This window comes from Coptis chinensis, chromosome 2 (genome assembly GCF_015680905.1).
Source record: "Coptis chinensis isolate HL-2020 chromosome 2, ASM1568090v1, whole genome shotgun sequence".
NCBI lineage: Eukaryota > Viridiplantae > Streptophyta > Magnoliopsida > Ranunculales > Ranunculaceae > Coptis > Coptis chinensis.
The window spans coordinates 56,234,583-56,255,732 of NC_141457.1; the positions used below are offsets into that span (position 1 = coordinate 56,234,583).

At 36.2% G+C, this 21,150-nt stretch overlaps 3 protein-coding genes and 1 long non-coding RNA gene across 5 annotated transcripts; 1 reads left to right on the forward strand and 3 right to left on the reverse strand.

The window, feature by feature from the left end:
• Positions 1-78: 78 nt before the first annotated feature.
• On the reverse strand, positions 79-960 carry LOC147516733 (uncharacterized). Its single transcript, XM_086589206.1, has one exon. It carries the CDS (start codon positions 833-835, stop codon positions 266-268), a length of 570 nt encoding a protein of 189 aa, XP_086445332.1. The 5' UTR covers positions 836-960; the 3' UTR covers positions 79-265.
• A 682-nt stretch (positions 961-1,642) lies between these two features.
• LOC147516734 (small COPII coat GTPase SAR1A-like) lies at positions 1,643-5,790 on the reverse strand. Its single transcript, XM_086589205.1, has 3 exons — positions 5,555-5,790; positions 5,346-5,477; positions 1,643-2,258 (listed from the first exon to the last, which is right to left on the reverse strand). Exons 1-3 carry the CDS (start codon positions 5,681-5,683, stop codon positions 1,938-1,940), a joined length of 582 nt encoding a protein of 193 aa, XP_086445331.1. The 5' UTR covers positions 5,684-5,790; the 3' UTR covers positions 1,643-1,937.
• Positions 5,791-6,676: 886 nt separating this feature from the next.
• LOC147516735 (uncharacterized) lies at positions 6,677-9,425 on the forward strand. The gene is made up of 4 exons (XR_015211131.1): positions 6,677-6,813; positions 6,909-6,980; positions 8,166-8,265; positions 9,031-9,425. It is a non-coding gene; the product is annotated as an uncharacterized LOC147516735 (long non-coding RNA).
• A 1,050-nt stretch (positions 9,426-10,475) lies between these two features.
• LOC147516736 (dihydrolipoyl dehydrogenase 2, chloroplastic-like) lies at positions 10,476-20,119 on the reverse strand. 2 transcript variants are annotated; one of them, XM_086589204.1, is made up of 16 exons: positions 19,680-20,111; positions 19,466-19,612; positions 18,996-19,130; positions 18,676-18,793; positions 17,712-17,836; positions 16,466-16,591; positions 16,296-16,376; positions 15,206-15,268; positions 15,021-15,095; positions 14,860-14,938; positions 14,654-14,754; positions 12,894-13,007; positions 11,490-11,603; positions 11,000-11,071; positions 10,707-10,758; positions 10,510-10,637 (listed from the first exon to the last, which is right to left on the reverse strand). In XM_086589204.1, the coding sequence occupies exons 1-15, from the start codon at positions 19,950-19,952 to the stop codon at positions 10,711-10,713; spliced, it is 1,671 nt and encodes a 556-aa protein (XP_086445330.1). In that variant the 5' UTR covers positions 19,953-20,111; the 3' UTR covers positions 10,510-10,637; positions 10,707-10,710. The 2 variants fall into 2 exon arrangements, with proteins under 2 accessions (XP_086445329.1, XP_086445330.1); XM_086589203.1 differs by having other exon boundaries at positions 10,476-10,758; positions 19,680-20,119.
• Positions 20,120-21,150: the final 1,031 nt, after the last annotated feature.

A 21,150-nucleotide genomic window follows, 5' to 3' on the forward strand; every position in this document is an offset into this window, starting at 1 on the left:
CAGCAGATATTATTCATGTTGCTGGGAAATTTGTTATCATGGTGTTGGATGCTTTATGCAAATATCTAATATCTTCTATTCTACAACTCAAGTTCTCCCTTTTATACCTTTGCAGAAAATAGAAACATTTATGTTCAAAACTTGTAGGGATAACAAATGACTATTTTACATCACCTACTACGTACAGCATTTAAAAAAAGTGCATTCATCTGGGAGCCGGGAACAGCATGTTCTGACCCAATTGATCAATGGCAACTTTTTCAGTCTAAAACAGCGAATGAGGGACCTTCTCGATTCTCTTCTCCTTAATGGTATCTAAATTGGGCTTCCACCCCTTGCCTGAAAACTGCTTACTTAGGAACTCTGACCTCTCATGGAAAACTTCCTGCAGCAATTCCAGCTTTTCATCATTCGCAACTTCCTTTCTTGCTAAACCATAGCTAGGCAAGACTTCTTTGTGTCCAATACTAACTCGAGACTTCCAAGGAAACAAATGGAGAACTTTTGCCAATGACGAAAAAGAACCAGGCCTTAACTGAGGTGGCTTCACCTGCAAGAGAATTCTATGTGCTTCATCAGTTGACAGAGGAGCCACTTTCCCTCGCTTCATATGTAGCATAACATAGATTTTCTCCGTATCCAGTTTCTTATCTGCAGGTAACGGTATTGGCTTCTCTCCTGCGAAAAGTGATTTAAACTCGACGACAACTTGCTGTGGATGCTCTAACATGAGTTCAGCAGCAGTTACCGGTTCGTTGAACTCATGAACTCTGCTGTCCGAAAGGATGACCTTCCCACCGGGGTTCAACTTCCTGTTTGAGATGTAATTTCCCATACCTGAAGGAAGGTATGCTGGCAAACTGAAAAGCAGATAGACTAGAAATAGAGGGAGATATAGGTGACTCTCATGAAAGTAAAGTGTGAAACTGTGACTTGAATAAATACATTGTCAGTTGTATATTTATAATATCTGGAGGTGTATGTGAAATGGAGGATGGTGGACTCTGGAACTTTCTAAATGGTGGATTTGGTCTTATAAGCCGTCCTTTTAAATTTCTGACCGGTTCTTTAGGCTGAGTCCAACGGTACTGGAAAAAACAGTGTTTTGAGAATGGTTTGGACCATACTACATGTGGTTTGAGTAACAATTTCTTTTCTGCTCCACTCAAAGTGGCGTGATTTGGATGTTTGCAAATTGAGCCAAACCAAGCGGCCGGTTTGTACTCTCTATTCCTCAAATATCTAGAAAGAGAGTGATTTCCGCCTGTTTTCACTCCACCTCTGTGGGGATACAATGCCATTGGACTCGGCCTTAGAGTATGAAATGATTCGTTGGTCTGGCCAGTTTGGGCAATAAAATTATATATATTAAAACAAAAAAAAACGTGTTTTACACTAGTTGATTCCTTGTTGATCAGTTGCGCAAGCGCTTTGCCTGTGTCCTATCTATGGCCACAGTAAGCCATTATCTGTCATCAGACTATTTACCCTCAACAGCTGACACTACATTCAATTGCACTATGAACAGAGTTAGCCTGCAAATTAATTTGCAAAAGAATTCACTCTCATTCAATTGCACTATGAACAGAGTTAGCCTGCAAATTAATTTGCAAAAGAATTCACTCTCAAAGGCTAGAAAACCTAGGAAAACTGCCTACTTCAATTGCATTATTGTCTTTCAATCCTGAGAATCCATAAAACTGAAAAAACAATCACCTAAATGCTTCCATGAAAAAGAAAGATAAAGCTGTTATCAAAAACGAAAAAGCTACAAAACCATGCGAGTCTACTAAGCATTTACTTTACACAGCAGTAATCATTAACACGACCTCCAACCATTTCTAAATAAACAACACAATTCAAAGTCATCAGAGATAATGCTGCAGGATGGCAAGGAAGTACCACTTTGGTAGTCCAAGGCACATCAATCGTCTTCTCTACTTGATATATTGAGAGAGCCACTTGAATCCCTCACCGTAGCCCATCTTACGGACAATGCTGCACATGAACACCTCAAGTGGACGAACATTAGAGTTAGCAAGGAGCACCTTCCCTTTGCCTGTGGTGAAGTGGGTAAGACCCAAGTGATAACGTAGTTCGTCTTCTGAGGCTGCATAAGGTATGTCAATCTTGTTTCCCAGTAAAAGGAAAGGGACTGTGGCTAGGGACTCATCAGAAAGGAGAGCATCCAATTCCTTCTTTGATTCTGCAAACCGTTCCTTGTCAAAAGCATCAACTAGATACACCACAGCATCCACCTGCATCAAAGAATCACATACCAGTTACTAATGGTTCTTCATCCATCCAGAATGAACATAGATAAAAAATGTTGTTCTCAACTTTTCGAATTATCTTAGGTCAAGACATGTTCAATATACAGTCCTCTTTCGACAAGGAAGTTACAGTAAGGTTATTACTGGGCTTAGCCAAGTGTGGGCGTGCCAATGCGTGCGGAAAGAATCCAATCGCGTAGCCCAGGTTGATCACAAGTATACATATTAATCTATGTTACATGGACACACCATATTTCAAAAATAATCTGTGTCGGATATGTATCCACATGTCCGTGTCGTCGGACACACACGGACACATAAGGGCCTGTTTGTTTTGACGGAAAGACTATGGAAAGGAAAGGAAAAGAGCACTGGTCCACCTTTTCTTTAGTTTTTTGGGTGTTTGTTTGCACGATGGAAAGGAAAAGACTTTTCCGTATGGAAACAGAACCACAGAAATGGAAACAATTTTGAGTCCGTGCCATACCCCATAAAAATTCGCGGAAAGGAAAAGGAAAAAAAAAAGAGTTGAGAGAGAGAGCAACGCCCATCTCCAAAGCTACGTCCTCTTCTTCACTCCTCTATTCTCTGGTCTGTGCTTGTTTCTCTTCACAAGACAAGTTTTTTAGCGCTACAAGGTATCGATCAATCATTTGTTATACTTTTTTTTTTTTGGTTTTTGGATTTGTATTTTTTTTTTCTCTTCAAAAAATAAATTTTTTCGAATTATCAAATGTAGAATTCAGGACTAGTAACTAAGAATTTGAGATATATTTCCTAATTCTATCAATTAAGCGACGTCATTCCTCGTATAATGGGAACATGCCTTTTTCTGACTAACTATAGTTGTATGAGTTTCTAGGGCTTTACAGACAATGAGGACATTGATTACTGTTGGTTAGTAATATAAATATGCCACCACATTGCATACTATTAAAAAGCAAGCAATCAATTTCATTCAATGCACTAGCCGTTCTTGTGAATTTTTGGTGGTTAGAACAATTAGACTAATGGCTGGTAAGCTAGTTTAGATGCATGAACCCCTTATATCAATTTTTTTTTTCTTGTAGTCCAATTAGAAAAATCACAATAGTATAATGGGAGATTAGTGTGATATCATAGTTCTTATCGTCTTATGTTAACACAGTCTATCTGCCATATTGTTTTCTGTTTCACTTTGCTGTAAGAATGTCCTTAACTTTATTCTGGTATGAGTTATAGGAACTGTATAGTCAACTTCTTGTATTATGGTACCTCAACTTTTTTAGTTACTTCCTTACGTTGTCATATATTATCTCGTTTTACTTTCGTTTATTGTGAATTATGTTATATCATGTCGATATCGCATACATTTTCATGTTAGTTAATATTATATTTGTTATTCTTAATATTTTATTCGTGCTTAATCTTAAAACAGTTTATAATCTATTAATCATGGTATAAATCCTTGGTAGTATTAGTCACCGTTTATGTCTGCACAGTAAGTTACGACTGTTCTAGTACAAAAAGGATTTATCTGACGATGTTCTGTGTTTGGTGGCATTCTGTGCATTTTCTGTTGGGAACCTGCTTTCATGGTTTGAATGTTAGTTGTAGATAATCTAGTGTAGTTTCATACCCAATTGACCTGTACTAATCCAAGTTATGCAAAAAAAGTTACGACTGTTTTAGTACAGAGAGGTCAGCCAGAATTTTTCTGACGAAGTTCTGTGTTTACAGTTAGGTTAAGTAAATTTCTAAGTCGGATTCAAGATTTTGAGTGTGAAGAAACATTGTAGAGCTTGGAGTGTAGTTTCTCACCCATTTGGATTTGTATCAATCCAACTTATATAGAGAAAGCTAGGATTGTTTCAATAGAGTGTGGTTAACCATAATTTTATTCTTGACTATATATATGTTGAACCGATTGATGAGTATTTTCCTTTACTATACGATGCCCGTTTGATTATTATTTTAAAAATGTGGCATGACATGTAATTATAAAAGCGTTACAAAGGTCATGCCAATTTTTATTTTTTATTTTTTTCCCAAAAACTATGAGCTTGGAGAAAAATGATAAATAATATGGATGAAATATTCTGTTTCGGACTTTCCTTTCCTTTCCACAGCTTTTGCATAACAAACAGGATTATTCTTTTCCCCAATTTTAATTTCCTTTCCACAGCTTTTGCATAACAAACAGGATTATTCTTTTCCCCAATTTTACTTTCCTTTCCACAGTTTACCAAACAGACACTATTTTGAAACTATTTCCATTCCATTTCATTCCTTTCCTTTCCATAGTGGACCACTCTTTTTATCTCCTTTCCTTTCCATTAGTAAAATTTTAACAACCACACTCATATTGTATGTAATATACCTCAATTTTTTATATTTCGCCGTGTCGGAAACGGACACACATGTCCGTGTCAATGTAACTTAGATATTAATATATTATCAGTAAAAAACTAGATAATGAAATCAAAGAAGTTGTTGTAGGATTAGATATCCCTACAAAAGATATAGAATCAAATTAACAAGAGGAACCTGAATAAAAAAACATATACAGCCCAACAGGTAAACTTAAGAGCTCATGACACTACAAGCCTCCCAGCAAGAAGGCCCGATCTAGCTCCCAAATTGTGCATCTCTTTCACTCCTCCCAAACCTTACCATCCACATTTACAAAATACCAAACAAACTAAACAAAATACTTTTATTCTTTCATTTTCCTAATTAACCTAACAACAAGATAGTGTTCCCAATCCTGAAATACCACCCATTATTTACACAAACCTAACGGCAACACAAAGTTCTTCTTCCTCCATCGTAAAGTAAGTGTGAAAAGCACGCAAAATCCATACAACTAAGAAAGAAATATAGACAAGGAACACCATAGACCCCAATAGTACCTGAAGGAGATAAATATGGCAACATACAAGTACACTAACGGATAATATAATCAAAACAAATTCAATGGTAGAAAAGCAGAACACATTATAAGTGATGAGATAACTCGATCTGGCCCACTAAAACCTCCGTTGAAGAATGTGGGTAAAACGAAACTATGACACAATAATAATTTATATATACCTTGGCATAGTAATCTTTCCAGACACGTCTAGCAATCTGATGACCACCCAAATCAAAAGCCTTAAACTTAATTTTCCCAATACTCAATTCTTCCGATGTCGGATACTGTGTAGGCTGATGCTGTACTAATCTCTAAACATATAAAACAATATTAATTAATTAATTAATTCAACATATATATATTAGAGAAATTAAAAAAAAAAACAAACCTCGTCTTTCAACATGTGAAGCAAAGTTGTCTTTCCAGCATTATCAAGTCCTAAAAACAAGATCTTCGCTTCTTTTTGCCATAATCCTAATGACGCTAGTACCCCGTAAAACCAATCCACAACAAACATCTTTTTTTTTATTTTTTTTTATTATTATTATTATTTATTTTTTTTGGTATTTATAATGTCAAGCTCGATTTTGGAAATGTTTAGCTTTGAGTTTTGATGGATATTGGTGGACACGTGGCGGGTGTTGGTTGGTGATGTTATCGTCATTGAATGTTGTTCTAGCCGTTGATTTCAATCTTACGGTTATAAGATGCTGTAATGACGTACATGGCCTGTGTTTTGGCCCATCCATATTCTTGACTACTGGGTTTCGACATGGAAATATGGGATGGAGTCAGAATATCGATGGAAGTTTGGTCAAAAGTCAAAACCATATATATAAGATTATTGACACCCCACTTTGTCATGTGACTGGCACCCACTTGGCCTTTTACACCCCCACATTCCCAATATTTGTACGCCATGGGTTGATGCGAGATCCCATATCCTTTTGTGTTATTTGTTTTTTTTTTTTTACTTCAAATTTTACGTATATGAATATCTCATTTTATTCTTTAAAGCTTATTTATACTCTCCAATAATAACACCAAAACTATGGAAAAAAAAATTATATAATTGATGTATAATTTTGCTATTTCGTGATAAATATTTTCATATGCTATAAGAAATTTTTTTGATCAAATTAATGAATAATTTTTTTGATAATTAACGCAAACAAATACTCCATTTTAGTGAACACAATCATCTCGTAGTAACTAATTTATTTTACGATGGCTATTAAAAAAAAAAACAATAAAAGACTCACTGCAACAACCTTTAGTGGTATATGAGATCTCGCGGTAATCCGATGCTGTAGATTGTGCGATCTCAGGACAATTTTTTTGTCATAAGTATTTTTTTATGTGATTAATAGAGGAGTGCCAATATATTAGAATTTATCAAAGGGGTGCCAATCCCATAATGTGAGGTGTCAATACTGTCAAGACTAGAAGAGTAAAAGACTAGTGTGAGAGATTAAAAACTATTTTATTGAAAGAATGTAATTAACTAATTAACCTAAACAAACTAGCAAGAGAAGAAAGAAGAGAAAAGTGGGTATGGGATTCGAACCGAGAGAAGCCCAATGGGCTTTACATAAGAACAAGTCGGTAATTTTAGCAGCGAAAAGAGACGGCCTCCATTTTTTCCAGGTAAACACTGATTAAAACTCTAGTTTATAAGTTGTTGAATCCGAACTTCTTCTTCTATATTTGTTCATTTAAATGTTTGTTTGCTGTTGGGGAAGTTTTTGAGGTATGCAAGGAAGCATAACAACAAGACTGCTGAAACTGGGACTGAGGAAGAGTAAAATTTCAATGTAAGAGATTGGAGCTTTAAGTAGTACTTTTGATTACTCTGGTTATTATTGTTTTAGAAAGATATTGTATGGGTTTTGAGACAATAGGTCCATTTTGTTTTCTTGAAGATAAATAGTGATGGTATCCTATGTGCTGATGTTTTAAAGATGATTAATGGTTGAATCATATGTTTTCATGTCTTGTGTGAATACTATGATGGTTTTAATCTATGATAACTGTTTAGCATGCTTGAAAACATGTTTCGATGTGTGTTTGTGTGTAAATGTTGTACTACTAGAATTTTATTTTTTTCCTCTGTTAAGTGGGTTGGGACTCTTGATTTTGTTGGACGTAGTTTTTGAGAATAATTAGTTTGTTAGTCATGTTTCATAGATTGATAAATTGCGTGGTCATCTCTAGTATGGGGGCATATAAAGATCTGATTGTTTCGCAAAATTGCTGCGCGTCGTTGTGATGCTTAGAAACGAATCTCTAGACTTTAGACAATTAGCTGACCTCTGCAATGGCTGCATCCTATATGTAGTTTAAGGTGCATATGCTTTATATCGGTGAGGACAAGATTGGTACTAGTCTGAGTCTTTTAACGTAAGGCTCCCTTAGTGACACGGGTAAATCTTATAGTCTAGGTGCATGTTTTTTTTATTTCTATTGCTGGCGTGGGACTTCCAAATGAGAAGTTCGACAGTGAGTTGTTTAGGCACGAGTGTAATGTGGAGGAAAACTTTAGCGGATATAATGATTGCCGAATGCTTGAAGAATTGAGGTCATTAGCAAATGAAGAGAGCAATGGTATTTTTTGATGGGAAATGGACAGAGGTTCATGGATATGAATCTAAAATCATAACCAGAAAGCTGCTGGTGAACTCTTTTAAGACAAACCTTTTGTGTAGCCCATTCCGTAAGGAAACTAGTAGTTGGACTTCATAATTGGTTTTGAAGTTAGGTTGAGACCCTTGACTTGTTTATTGTAGGTATTTATTATTTTTTTTTTTTGAATAAGTAGTTTCTTAGTCATGTTACTTAGATTGATAAGTTTTTGGGCTATCTCTAGTATTAGGGCTTTTAAAGAACCGAGTGTGGAAAAATTGCCTCGTGTGGTTCTGATACTTATGAACATCTCCTTTGACCTTAGACAATTAGGAGATCTCTGCAATCGCTGCTGATATATGCAGATTAAGTTGCAGGTGCCTTCACTGGCTAGCACTGGAAAAAGCTTGGGACTTGCATGTGCCTATTCAACAGAAGGAGCTCTTAGTCACGAGCCTGGATGCGACTGCGCAAGTGGTAAGGTTATAGCCTAGGTGTGCTTGTCTGCTGTTACTGACAAGACCCCACAGTTAGTGTTGAATAGTGAGTAGTTTAGGCTCAAGTTTGGAGTTAAAAAAATCAGTCGTTACTCTTAAGTTCTGCTGTTAACACAAACTGAATGAAAGCCTTGAGTTTTCTCAAGTTTTCTTTAGGAATTGGAAGGCATTAGCTGATGAAGAGAGCGAGGAAAAAATTATGGTAGGGAATGGCATTTCAAGTTCGTGAGAATGGGATCTAAAACCAAATTGAAAATCCGTTTTGGTAGTAGTTGGTTTGACTCTCTAGTCTGCTATTAACAAAAACCTTTTGTGTAGCCCGTTGGTTGTGAGAAATATCTGAGAACCTTTTATTAGCTGTAGGCTTGTTGATCTAGATGGAACTAGTTCACTTCAACATGTATGCTGCAACCTTTTTGGCAATTATGTTTCTGATTACCGTGTCTTTCATGTGTGGAGGCACAATTTTCCTTACCAGATGCATAATTTTTTCTTCTGTGAAGTATATTCACTTATTTTTATTTTGTGAATTAGGGCTCTGCAGTTTGGTTTCATAGATAAGTCTTGTTTCAGTTTTGTTCCGTTTAGAGTCCAAATAGTCTTGAGCTCAAATAGAATTTTCCATAACAAGATCAAGCGAAGTTGTCCTGTTTGGAAGTATTATACTGTTACTGGGTGTAGCCAATTTGTAGCTATTTGTAAATGTGTCATTTCTAATTGTGTTTTTTTTTTATTGGCAAGCCAGTTTTAAATGAGATAGCAACTCTTTGATGCTGGCGGGTTCGAGCCCCAGACCTCTGGTATCATCACCCAAAAGTCTTAATTGTGTTGTGTTGCGTACTCAGTTTTCTGTTCTGTTTCTGTTGCCGTGATTGTTGTTTAAATTACAATTCACTTTTTGTTTGGGTTTGGGGTAGTTGACACGGTGTTGCAATTAATAGCCAACTACGGGTATCTTGAAGTGGCGATTTTCACAGGGAGTCCAACTAGAAGAGCTTGAAAACATTGCGGAAAAAGATTTTAAAAGTAGGCTCGGAAAACTTCTCTCAAAAGCAGGATGGGTTGTCTGGGCAAGTCCAACAGTAGCGTATTTATTTTAACTTTTTGGTACAGTTAATTGAGAAACCTGTTTCCTGCTAACTCATTAGTCATTACTGAGTTTGGGGCGGTAGAGCTTGTAAAACCCGTGCATGAAGCCAACTTAGAATTTGGGATGGAATGGCTGTGAATTTCAACTATGATAACCCAATCAATCTCACCAGTTAGTTGGGGGAAAAGGACCCATCTGGCCACATGCTTCAGCCTGAAGTGTCGATTCTACAGCAAAAAAAAGAGTATGCAAAACATAAATGGAACACTTCAGTAGGCTTATTTGCCACACCAGGTCGCCCAGCCAATTGTTCTCAATCTAACCCTCTTTGTTTCTCAATCTTAACAAGATACTTACCCATCTCTTACGGGAAATAACTCATGCATCTAAAGTCTGGAACTCTAGTATCAGTTTATTTGCTAGATCAATCGGTTTCGGCCTTCCGGGTAAAATAGGAAGAACTAGAAGATTCCATCTCTGGAAAGTGCCTACACCTAACGAACTTTACATGTTCTTGCTGGTTTCCTATGAAGTCTGGACAAGGAATACTGAAATAGATCCGGACTTGTTCAAAGAACGAAGACTATTGGTGCAACGAACCAGTGATGGCTAAATATTCTCACCTCGTAATGAACTTCTTAATGGGTGAAAATTATGCAACGTGGCGGACAAAACAATTTGATTGTGCGACATCTTTGGCATCACAATTCAATTTCGTAATAAGAATGCCCTCTTGGTTCTAGTATAAGGCAATGGGCAAGTTCAGTCATTCTGTGCCTAATAAATGGTTAAGAAATGTCCCATTTTATGTTTAATGAGACCAGCAGGATTGTTTTTAAAAACTCTCCCTTGTTTCCTTGGTTAATTTTTGGATAAAACTTATCCTATTTTTGTAGCTGTTGCACCAACCATCTTTTCATTTTCCGTGTTGAACTTAAAGTCCTACCATACCGAGAATTCAAGAACAAAAGATCTAATTCAATTGGGAGCTAATTCTCTTTATCCTAGCAGGTGGACAGATCAAGTGGGATTTATGGTAAAATCACTTGATATAATCAGCAAGTGTTGATTGAATGGACCAAAATGAGAGTTTCAAAAAATGAGTAAAGAAGATACTGATGAAGATCGGAAGGATTCAAAGTTCAAACACAACTTTTCAGAAAAATTTCTATAATCACCTTCAGTATTCTTATGAAAGCATTGGTAAAACTTATGAGGAGCCCCATCACCGTGTCCATCTTTTGTCGATCTCTTTTACTAACAGAAGATGTACAGCTTCCAGAACCCCCTATTACAACCATATTTCTCTATAAATAATGCCAAATATCTAGAAGCTTAGACTGCAATTGGTTCACTGACTGGACTAGGAATAGTTTCACTAACCTGCCCCATGGAAAAAGAAAAATTATGATGGGAAAATTCAAGTATTGTTCTCAAATAGATATCAGTTCTATGTATCCAAATGCAAAATTCAAAATAAAACAGAGCAAAAGGCAGGAAAAAGAAAGCAACTAGTTTTACGAAAGTACAATGTAGTTTTTCTCTTTTGAAATTTATAGTTGTTTCACGGGAAGTGACAAAATCAGACTTACGTGAGGTAATAACAATTCAAAGAAGAAAATACCTTGGCCGATTTAAATAGTTCATCGAGCACTTCAGATAACGTGGGATGTGCATGAACTGCTAATTTTATTTCCTGCAATATAGGGCATGAAGATGGGAGTAAATAAACAGATCATTTTTTTTAAATGCTTGGATAGACTACCTATATATTTGGACAAAAAACAGTTAATACATTGTAGCACTTCTTAAAACACATTAACTAACATCAGAGGTGAAGGAATATTATCATGCCTCTAGGCACGTCAAAAACAGACACCCAAAACAAAGAAATTCTCATGAAAATATTGAACAACTAATATGTAATACACCCTTAGTTTAAAAGAACCCTGCAACTTTTGAATAGGTTTTAATACGAACTGAGATGGATCAATTTGGGTCTTTGTGTTACACTGTTACAATTTTCAAGTAACCCTTTTCCACTGAGAGCAGAAAGATGTGTTTGGAACCAGCATTAGTCTTGTGCTGAAAAATTGTTGGGATGCAAGTATTACCTGAATACGGGTACCCAAAGCAATTGCATTGGACGCTTCATGAATGAGGTCTGCAGCATGCAACCCGAAGATATGGACTCCGAGAATCTCCCCAGTGTCGGGTCTATATATTAACTGCATGCAATTACATGACAAACATTTAGCATTTATAGGGAAAATGATGAGTTTGAAAATTTCCCAGTTAAACATATGTAGCATTTAATAATTTGGCATATGTGGCTCTGCTAATCCATAGGGTGCAATGTCACGGATTAAGCAATGCGGTGCAAATAATACCACTGTGTTAACAATGGGCAGCCAACCCTTGCACTCTCCTTATTTTCTCTTCTACTTCCTCTTCTCTTTTTCTATTCGCTTTCTTTTTCCTAAGTTCACTATAAAGATGAGAGGTGCAATCCGTCTCTCCCCCCAACCCCTTTTCTTACCAAAATTTATTAGATGGTTTTAGATATTTCAAGATACAACTGAAACATGATTTACTAAAGCAAATGTGTAAACAGTGAAGACCTGTTAACAGATCAAGAGTGAACAATGGCAATCACTTTGCAAACTGATTCTGCATCCCTTAACACCAAAAATAACATATAGGCAAATGGCAAGGACAAGTGTAAAGGACAAAACGGAAAAAAGGAACTCTGCAATAGACTTCGCCATTAAAAGCGGTCAAATGACTCCAAATAGAGGTGAATGTATCAAGCTTCGGTTGCTCTTTTTATTCCTTATCTGTGAATTCCAAGATATCTTTCTGCTACTAGTAATACAACGTCAGAAAACGCTGAAACCTCTGATCCATGAGAATGATGGCTATCCCATGGTAGGGTTTCATTTTTCCGATACTTAAGGGTTTTTCTCTGGATCCCTCCGGTAGGTGGCACCCAGTAATGACCGTGTTTAAATTAGAATTAGTGTATCCCATATAATGCAACAAACACAATTCAAACTTATCTGCTGGTCTTGAGTTATAATAAATCACTAACCATCACTGTTCACCTCGAGTAATTTCAGTGATACTGAAACCCAATAATCCGTTGCCTCTACTGTAAACCCTATTTAATCCCTTTGGCCACCAATTGGATCGTACTTTGTTGTTACCTCAGCCAGAAGTATATGGAAATATAGGATATACTAATTTCATGAATCACACATATGTATAATCAACTTATTAATGTTGGCAAAGCTTCAAAGAGCTTTCCAGATCCCAAGTTCCGAGTGCTACGAAAGGAACACTTTGCTGAAAATCCAAACCTTGAGACAATACACTCAATGGACTTAAGAGTAAGAAAGATTTAATTAAGTAGTTTTGATAGGTATAGAAGGGAATCATGTTCATCACAATGATAATCCGTGTCTCTATGCACATGGTACATAGTCACGCATAAAAAAAAAAAGGAATTATAGAATCACCTTAGCGAGCCCCTCCCCTTCATTCTCTGCTAGGGCCTTCGTGTTAGCCTTAAAACTTGTCTTGGCAATACTAACTTCAAATCCCTCCTTTTCAGCTTTCTCCCTTGCTTGAGGCTGTAAAATTGGTGAATAAGTCAATGCTTGAAAAATATGCTGGAAGAAATAAGAGAGACCTACACTTCCCTCCCTTCCACGATAGAAGTATTGCATTCATACTGTCATTTACTGAAATATTTCAAATAATGCTTTCATACTGAACAACATGCATTGTCTTCAAGAGGTTGTCTTGAACATTAACAACAAAATCCTACTATACTGTGAAAAGTATAGTCCACTTGTTGATGAAATACATAATTGTCTTTAGAATATTATATAACCATATAGATTTCTTCTTCTTCCTTATATACATGCACATGCCATAGGGAGGTTATTTATTCTCATATCATCAGTGAAAGAGATGTCACCCTTGATGTTGGTGACATGATGCATAAAGTCTATATGAACACGTCTTACCAAAAATATCTTTCCCCCTCCCTCCTCTGCTATATCTTTAGAAATATTTTTTCTTTCTTATGAACACGTCTTACCAAAAATGGAAAAAACACCCAATTGTCATAGGGAAAGTTGACATTCTCCTTCCCTGGAATTCCAAAAGTGGAGCTAGACAAAGAATTAGAGGATGATTTTGGGAGGATGTCCTACCAAACCGATCATCCTATGAAAGAATGAGCTCATTCCAACATTTCTAACCTTGCCAAAAGTTGTGTTCAGGTTTTGACGGTCCAAATTTTCCCACTCTATTCATAAGGTTACACATTTTCACACGAGCTGAATGTTTCTGAGGATGATTGCCATGGGAAGATAATATCCAGAAACACCAGCCCCTAATTAATCATGTAAGTCTACTTCTGGAATTCCAATGAGGGATCATGTCTAAGAGACCCAAAAACAGAAAAAATGGAAAACCAGTAGCAACATATAGATAATGCAGTGCAGCGGTGCTTGAGGACAATGAGAGAATCATTAACTTCCTACATAGTTGATTTGGAAGAACTCTACTCCATTTAGAGTTACTTTTTTTTGTTGGGGAGCCTAGTTGGGTAGGATTCAAACTATTGATGGCTTGAATCAGAGGGGTATGGATATTGGTAACACGTGTTCCTTTTGCAAAATGATGGAGGAGAATAAGGGTTAATCTCCTTCTCAATTGTCCCTTTGCTTTTGGAATTTGTGCACTATTCCTCAACTCATTCAACATTGCGTGGGTGCCTCCGCTGAATATCAAGGATGCCTTCGAGAAGAATACCATTTCGGCTTCACTTTCAAATAAAGCCAAATGGGTAGCGAATCATCTTCCTAATGCTATTGTACATATGGACACTATGGAAGGAAATAAATTTGAGGATCTTTGAGCATAAATAAGGAGAAATGCACAAGTTGGTAGCAGAAGTCAAGGAGATTCTATTTGATTGGGCTTTCGCTAATCCATTGTTTCATTATGTATTGTAGACTTTATTTGTAATTGGGATGGAATTGTGAGATGAGTAGGTCTTGGTTATTTGGGGAAGTTTGTTTGTGTGAAGTAATTACTTGCTACTTAGACTGGAAAATCTTGTAATTATTATTTTAGAATCAATATATAGTAAAGTTTACAGTTGAAAATAAAAAAGAAAAGAAAGATAATGCCGTGCAGCACACAGCAAGAAAGGAATAGCAATGCAAGATTACAGGAGGATTGGATTTCTGTGCTGTAACGTTACCTCAGTCAGTCCCACCATACTGATTTCAGGATGGGTGAAGCAGGCTGCTGGAATGCTCAAGTGGTTTAGCACGTGATCCTTTCCAGAAACTTGTTCAACAACTATTTAGAAGAGCAACAGAGGTGTTAAACAGATAAATCAATAATAAGATGACATATCACATGTCACTAAACTTTATAGGAAGCTACAAAAAGAAAATTTCTTACCTGAAATCCCTTGTGCGCTAGCCGCATGGGCAAGCATCATTTTCCCATTTGCATCACCGATGCAGTACAAATGAGGAACCTAATTATTAAACCGCAATATCAGTAACACTAATAAATATAGATTGAGATTTCTACAGTCTTAAAGGAATTTAGTCACAAACCAGCTTGCCATCCTTGTCAATCACTTGCATTCGCTCATCAACAGGAATAAAACCCCGTTGTGTTTCTACATTTATCTGTGTATATACGAAAACATTTTTTCATTAATTTTTATCAGCATAAATAAGAACAGTAATGGATTCATAAAAATTCAAACCAGTTGTTGGTTGGAAACATATATACTTACATTCTCCAAACCAAGCCCTTTGGTAAACGGAGCCCTTCCAGTTGCAATAAGTGCAGCATCCACCTACAACAATTTTCAATTATTAGCTTCCAGCAACGTACTTCTCGTTCGATTGAGCTAATAGACATACTTAACCCGTAAAAAGAAAATGTTAAACGGGTAAAACTTGGCTAGTAACATCATATGAACTAATATAAAACTAAACGATAATAGAAGACTAAGAACATTGTAAATTTGTATATTGCAAAAGAAGATGACAGAAAATAAGTAGACGTCAAGTTTTGAAACGTTTACTAATTGGCCAAGAACCATCAGTAAGGGAGTACATCATGACCATCATCATCATTTTTGTCATTGTTCCATATGAGGGTGGTCGGCAAGGATATCAAGCAGTGCCCTGCCCAAATACCAGTGGATGATGCCAAAAGCCAAAACTTATGCTGGGACAACGTCAATGAGCATTATCAAACTTTGGAGCAACTACCTAAAAACCAATTGACAGTGAATGGAGTGGCCCCAGGAACTTATATAGTTATATACTGTTATGCAAGGCTTTAAACTCCCAGTCTAGGAATAATGATATCAACACGCTCCTTCACGTGTAGCTGGACTTAAGCCTAACATATGGACTTTGGTTGTAGCCTGTAGCACGGAGCCCACATGACCGTTTAGGCCAAATACTAAAATATCCTGCTCTGAAACCATGTTAAACATTAGAGCATTCAACTCGAAACCAATTGGGAATGAGTGTAGCGGCCGAAGAAACTTATACCTTTATGCAAGGATTTAAACTACCAATGTGGGACTAATAATGTTAACAAAGGTGAACCTTTTTGAGAACACTAGTCCTCATGTTCTTCTAGATTTGAGAACACTAGTCCTCATGTTCTTCTAGATCTTTAGTTATCCACAATACCATAGTATATATCCAAATTCTAGTTTCAAATTGCATTTTACTGCTTTCATTTCCCCCAGATGCCTCTCTTTTTCATTATTTAGAACATAACTCTGAGAGAAAATAAACAGACTACATAACTTAGCTTTGTTGAATTGATTCCAAAGACACCTATATCAGACAGTTGAAGGTTACCTCCAAAACATCTTTCAGTTCTTTTGTCTTTGCATCAATAAGCTCAATAGAGACAGGTTTTCCATCCTTTGCTGGCATGATCTGTAACAAATACCAAAGGAAATGGAATTTGTTTTCTTAGCTACCCAAATACACAATATTTAATGAAGTGGTGTTAAACTGATGAATACCTTGCTTGCAAATACACCAGTATGGTAGTCAATTTTTCTTGGATTTATGAGTATTCTTTGGGCCAACTTGCCAATCTCAGGATCAAAACCAGGCATAAGTTGATCGAGCGCTTCAATAAATGTGACCTGTATATACTCAACTGGTTCAGTTCGTGCAAGAAAAAATTAATATGAAGAAGCAAGTACTAAAAAACATCTTGCATGCGTGCACGCATTAGTAGAAGCACAAAGAAATCTGGTGGAACACAAGAACTGGCTCTATTTATGTTTATTGCTGACAGAACAATAAGCAAGAAAGTAAGATACTGCTTGTTCACCATTATGGTGCACTGAGCTTAACATCCAGAAGAAGATAACTGGAATTAAGATAAGAGAAGCATTTTGTTTCTAACATGTGTAACTAGCCAAGTATTTAAAAACTTTCACCTCACAAAATTATCCTGGATCTGGAGATTAATTGACACACACTACCATCTAAAGCTAACCATATATTACACCTGCTAATCTTACCATGCCGATTGACCATTAGTGCAAAAACTAGTCATAACTCATAATGTAGTTCAACTTTGGCACTTCAGCAACTCACGTGTCCAGACTAAAATGCATGAAGAGTGTCCTACTTTGTGAACTGAGCCAGTGTGTTACAGTTAAACTATTTATCAAGAGAAAAAAAGAAGAAGAGCCAGTGTGTTAAACTAATTCCTGTACAACCCAACAGTTTGGCTACTATAGATGAAAGTGCTTGGTACACTTGAAATATTGTACCACAAGCAATAAAAGCTTCGCACATGTCTATACTATACAGTATACACACCTCATTCACTTGAAATGAAAGTTCTGACTTTTGCATGAGTCCATCATAAGTAAAACAACAAGGACATACGAGTTTACAAGAATACTAACTCATTGCGATCACTAGATAATCACAATCAAGAAAGTCAACACAGACACACCGTCCTATTAAGAGTAAAAAGAATTAAGTAAATTTGAGGACGCTCTATGTGTAACACAAGTTATAGACATGCAGACAGGAGAAAAAAGACAGCTTGAAATGACTAAGCAAGTCAAGTGAAGAAGAAAATACAAGGGGGTGAAAATGTCTTTTTTACATACCCGACACTAGAACTTTTTTTTTTATCAGTAAAATTCACCCGCCACTAGAACTCACAAGTGATAACTGCTGATATTGACCGATACACAGTCCTGTGTGCAATGGAACCGTAGTAGCAATGATAACATTATTTACCTCACTCCCAAGAGCTGTATACACATCACTGAACTCTAGTCCAATGTAACCGCTGCCTACAATAGCGATCCAATCAGGAACAAACTCCAACTTCAGTGCATGATCACTTGTTATTACAGTCTTTCCTACAGGCCATTGAAGAATCTTAGGTGAGAAGACTAGTATATTGGATTTACAGTCACAAGAAAATTCGTATCCTAGATTCATACCATCCTCAGCAAAAAGATGGTTCATCAAAAAACTTTCGAAGGAACTCGTACAAGAAAAGTTATTTTCTTTAGTACTATTTGTGCTTTACATACCATTCTGTTATCCTGCCTATTCAACTACTGTCATTGTCTGTTATCTTCATTCAAATTATTCATATTAGAAACAAAATGGACCAACTTTATTTAGAGTATCTTCCTTGACACCAAAAAGATCTTCAAAACTGAAACGATGAAAGCTACAAAATGAATTTTAAGCTCACTTCCTTAGAACCTGTCTAACAACTTTTTGGATCTTTGGGTCATGAAAACTGTCTCCTAATTCTGAATGTTATTTAAAGCATCTGCTTATGACTTATGAGACAGGACATTTATTTGTAATTAAAAAGGCTCCTTTATACGGTCAGAAACTTCACTGAAAGTTAGCTCCAAATTCAGGAAGGTGAAAAAAAATCAAAAGGGGAAAAAAGATTAAATGCCATATCATATTTTACTTTCCAAAGTATATAACCGACTGCTTCTGACAACTTGAAAAGAATCTCCACATCTTTATATAGTTTACACTGATTTACAAGTGGCATATTTTATAACGGCTTCCGTAACACTAGGCTATATCCAAAACTCTGAAAATTGACAGGGAAATACCATTTGTATTACAAAGTTGCATTAAAAAATCTTAAAATTCATTTTAATACTTGGATCTTAAGAATATCAGAGACATTGTTTTGGTACTGAAGCTGTCAGAAATATGTACTTACCATCAACCTCAATACCCTTGGGAACAAAAGGGACAGACCCAGTTGCAATTATAATGTTTTTGGCAGTTATAACATTGTCTGAAGAGCCAACTTTTCCATATTTCACTTTCTGAGGACCCTGAAAAAACAAATACAAACATGAAAATTTCACTAACGACATACCTCATGAAGATCCAGTAAAAGCTTACATTAGTTACAATAATCAGGAAAGATACATTAGCTTCTACTTAGGTTACAAAACAAAGGATTATAAGACTATCACAGTGAACTGGTGATTGATTGGTGTTAGCCATATCACCTGAAAAGCATGCACAACTTACCACAACTGCGCCAAAACCTGTCAATATGTCAACACCAAGAGCTTTCATTGAATTGGTCAAGTTACTACGAATTTTTGAAGCAAGGTTGTTTGCATGATCAGCTACTCCTTGTCTGTCATATCCAGCAGCTGAAACCTTTCATCAGAAGTGATATAAAATTAGAGCAGCATAACAAAGAGATAACACTACATGAAACAGATAGAAAAAGAAGGAGAGTTAAATAATATGCACAGGTATTTATAACTCGAAAGGATCAGTCTGACCAAAAAATTGATATTGTTACTCTTTAAACATTATGAGCATCCAACTTAAAGCCAATTGGTGATCAATAGTTAAATCGAGGATACTTAAAACCCATTTGCCTCTACGGGAGAGTCTCAAAGGGTCTACTCATGTCCTATCCCACAAGAAGTTTGATATCTAAATACCCTTGTGCAATTACCAGAAAGGAAATGGAAATATTGTATTACCTGTAAACCCAAAGACTTTAAGTGGTGCTCATTCTGAAACTCACGCATCCGACCACTCACTGCAAGTAGAGCTTTAGAAGGAACACAGCCTCTGTTAACACACGTTCCACCCACCACATCTCCCTCGATAATACCAGTTTTCAAACCCTGCAACCATTCTCTCCCATCACTTTTCCATTTTAACATATATAAATGATGTTATTATTACTAGTACCTTCTCAACAGCATGAAGAGCAGCACCGTGACCACCAACGCCAGCACCAATTATAACTAAATCATAATCAAATCCTTTAGCTGTGCTCCCATTACTCGCTGCTGAAACAACAAAAACAGTAGCATTTTTCTTATTATTATTATTATTGAATTTCAAGCCAAACAATGCTTCTCTTCGGAGTCCACAAAAACGAAGATTTGACGATTTGAGAATTGAACTAGTTGTTGTTGATGATGAAGAAGAAGCAGCGGAGAGAGAGAGTGAAGCCTGCATTATTATTGTGTTGGAGAAATGAGAAATGAGGAATGAGAAATGAGGAGGGAGAAGAAAATATATGAATGAAAAAGTAGTTGGTCCTCCTCGAGACCTCCGTTACATGAGGCGGAGTTTTCAATATCGATATATTTCTAATAAATATCGATCGTATGTAATGGAAAATCAAATTTCAAAGCCTACGTTTTAGTGACTTGTGGATGTGCTTGCTTGGGAATTATGGCCACTGTTGCTTAAGGCTAAGTCCAATGGTGCTGCAAAACATCAAATTTAACGTAAAATGTGATCTAATGGTACGTTAAAACGTTATACCGCCAACGCTATCTTCATAAATTTTTCTATTTTTGCAGTGAATTTTAACGTTATAGCGTATGCTCTGTACGCCATTGCCAATAGCGGGCAATCAAAAAAATCCAAATTAGTGTTGCACGCCGTAGCCAGTGGCGGGTAGGAATGTGAATTAATTTAAATAATAACTTACACGCCACTCACAATGGCGTACAGAATTCAATTATGATTTTCCACCCGCCACTCCCAATGGCGGTTAGAATTGATTCTTTTTTTTTTTGTTTTTTTAATAACTTAATTTATACAATTACCATTCTATCCTACCCTTTTAAATTTTTTTGATTTATTTGTATCTCTTTGTTATAATTTCAATTTTAAGATTAAATTTATTCCGATTTGCAACAACTTAATTAATTATTTAAATAAAACATTTATTGAAAATAAAAAAAAACAACAAATTAAAAGGAAATACATTAAAAATACATCAAATACGTACGAAACATTTAAAATTCTTAATCAAATTAATCAATCGCTTCCTCCGTATTCTTCAAAGTGCAAATTTCTTGAAGGAGTCCGTGAATTGCGAAGAGTTTGATCTTTCAAAATTTGTTTCTTTGCGTTTTTGTACCATTCTTTTCCTTGAGGTGTCATAGTCGATGTATTTGTGCTCATGATCTCCTTTTCCCATGCCAATGTCTCACGGAATTCTTTTTTTTCTGCAAGTTTAATCCTTGAAGGATTAAACGCTTCACTTTCATAGAATTTTTTCCCACGGTCAGTTGCTGCCTCAATGGCCTCCATCGCCCGTTGAGATTGTCGCGTTAATTCTTTGAGAGAAGTTTCATTTTGACTATCAACTTTTTTTTTTTTTGTTTTGATTTGTCTCTTCCACAATCCGGTCTTTTTGATG

What these genes read in the sequence shown, in the direction of transcription:
- LOC147516734 (XM_086589205.1), bottom strand. Translation starts at nt 5,683, where the DNA reads ATGTTTGTTGTGGATTGGTTTTACGGGGTACTAGCGTCATTAGGATTA. An exon ending in TTCACATGTTGAAAGACGAG is followed by an intron (nt 5,478 to 5,554) that starts GTTTGTTTTTTT and finishes TTATATGTTTAG; the next exon opens with AGATTAGTACAGCATCAGCC. An exon ending in GGAAAGATTACTATGCCAAG is followed by an intron (nt 2,259 to 5,345) that starts GTATATATAAAT and finishes TCTTTGATGCAG; the next exon opens with GTGGATGCTGTGGTGTATCT.
- LOC147516736 (XM_086589203.1), bottom strand. Translation starts at nt 19,952, where the DNA reads ATGCAGGCTTCACTCTCTCTCTCCGCTGCTTCTTCTTCATCATCAACA. An exon ending in TAAAGTCTTTGGGTTTACAG is followed by an intron (nt 19,131 to 19,465) that starts GTAATACAATAT and finishes TTCTGATGAAAG; the next exon opens with GTTTCAGCTGCTGGATATGA. An exon ending in CAAGGGTATTGAGGTTGATG is followed by an intron (nt 17,837 to 18,675) that starts GTAAGTACATAT and finishes AATGGCCTGTAG; the next exon opens with GAAAGACTGTAATAACAAGT.
- LOC147516733 (XM_086589206.1), bottom strand. Translation starts at nt 835, where the DNA reads ATGGGAAATTACATCTCAAACAGGAAGTTGAACCCCGGTGGGAAGGTC.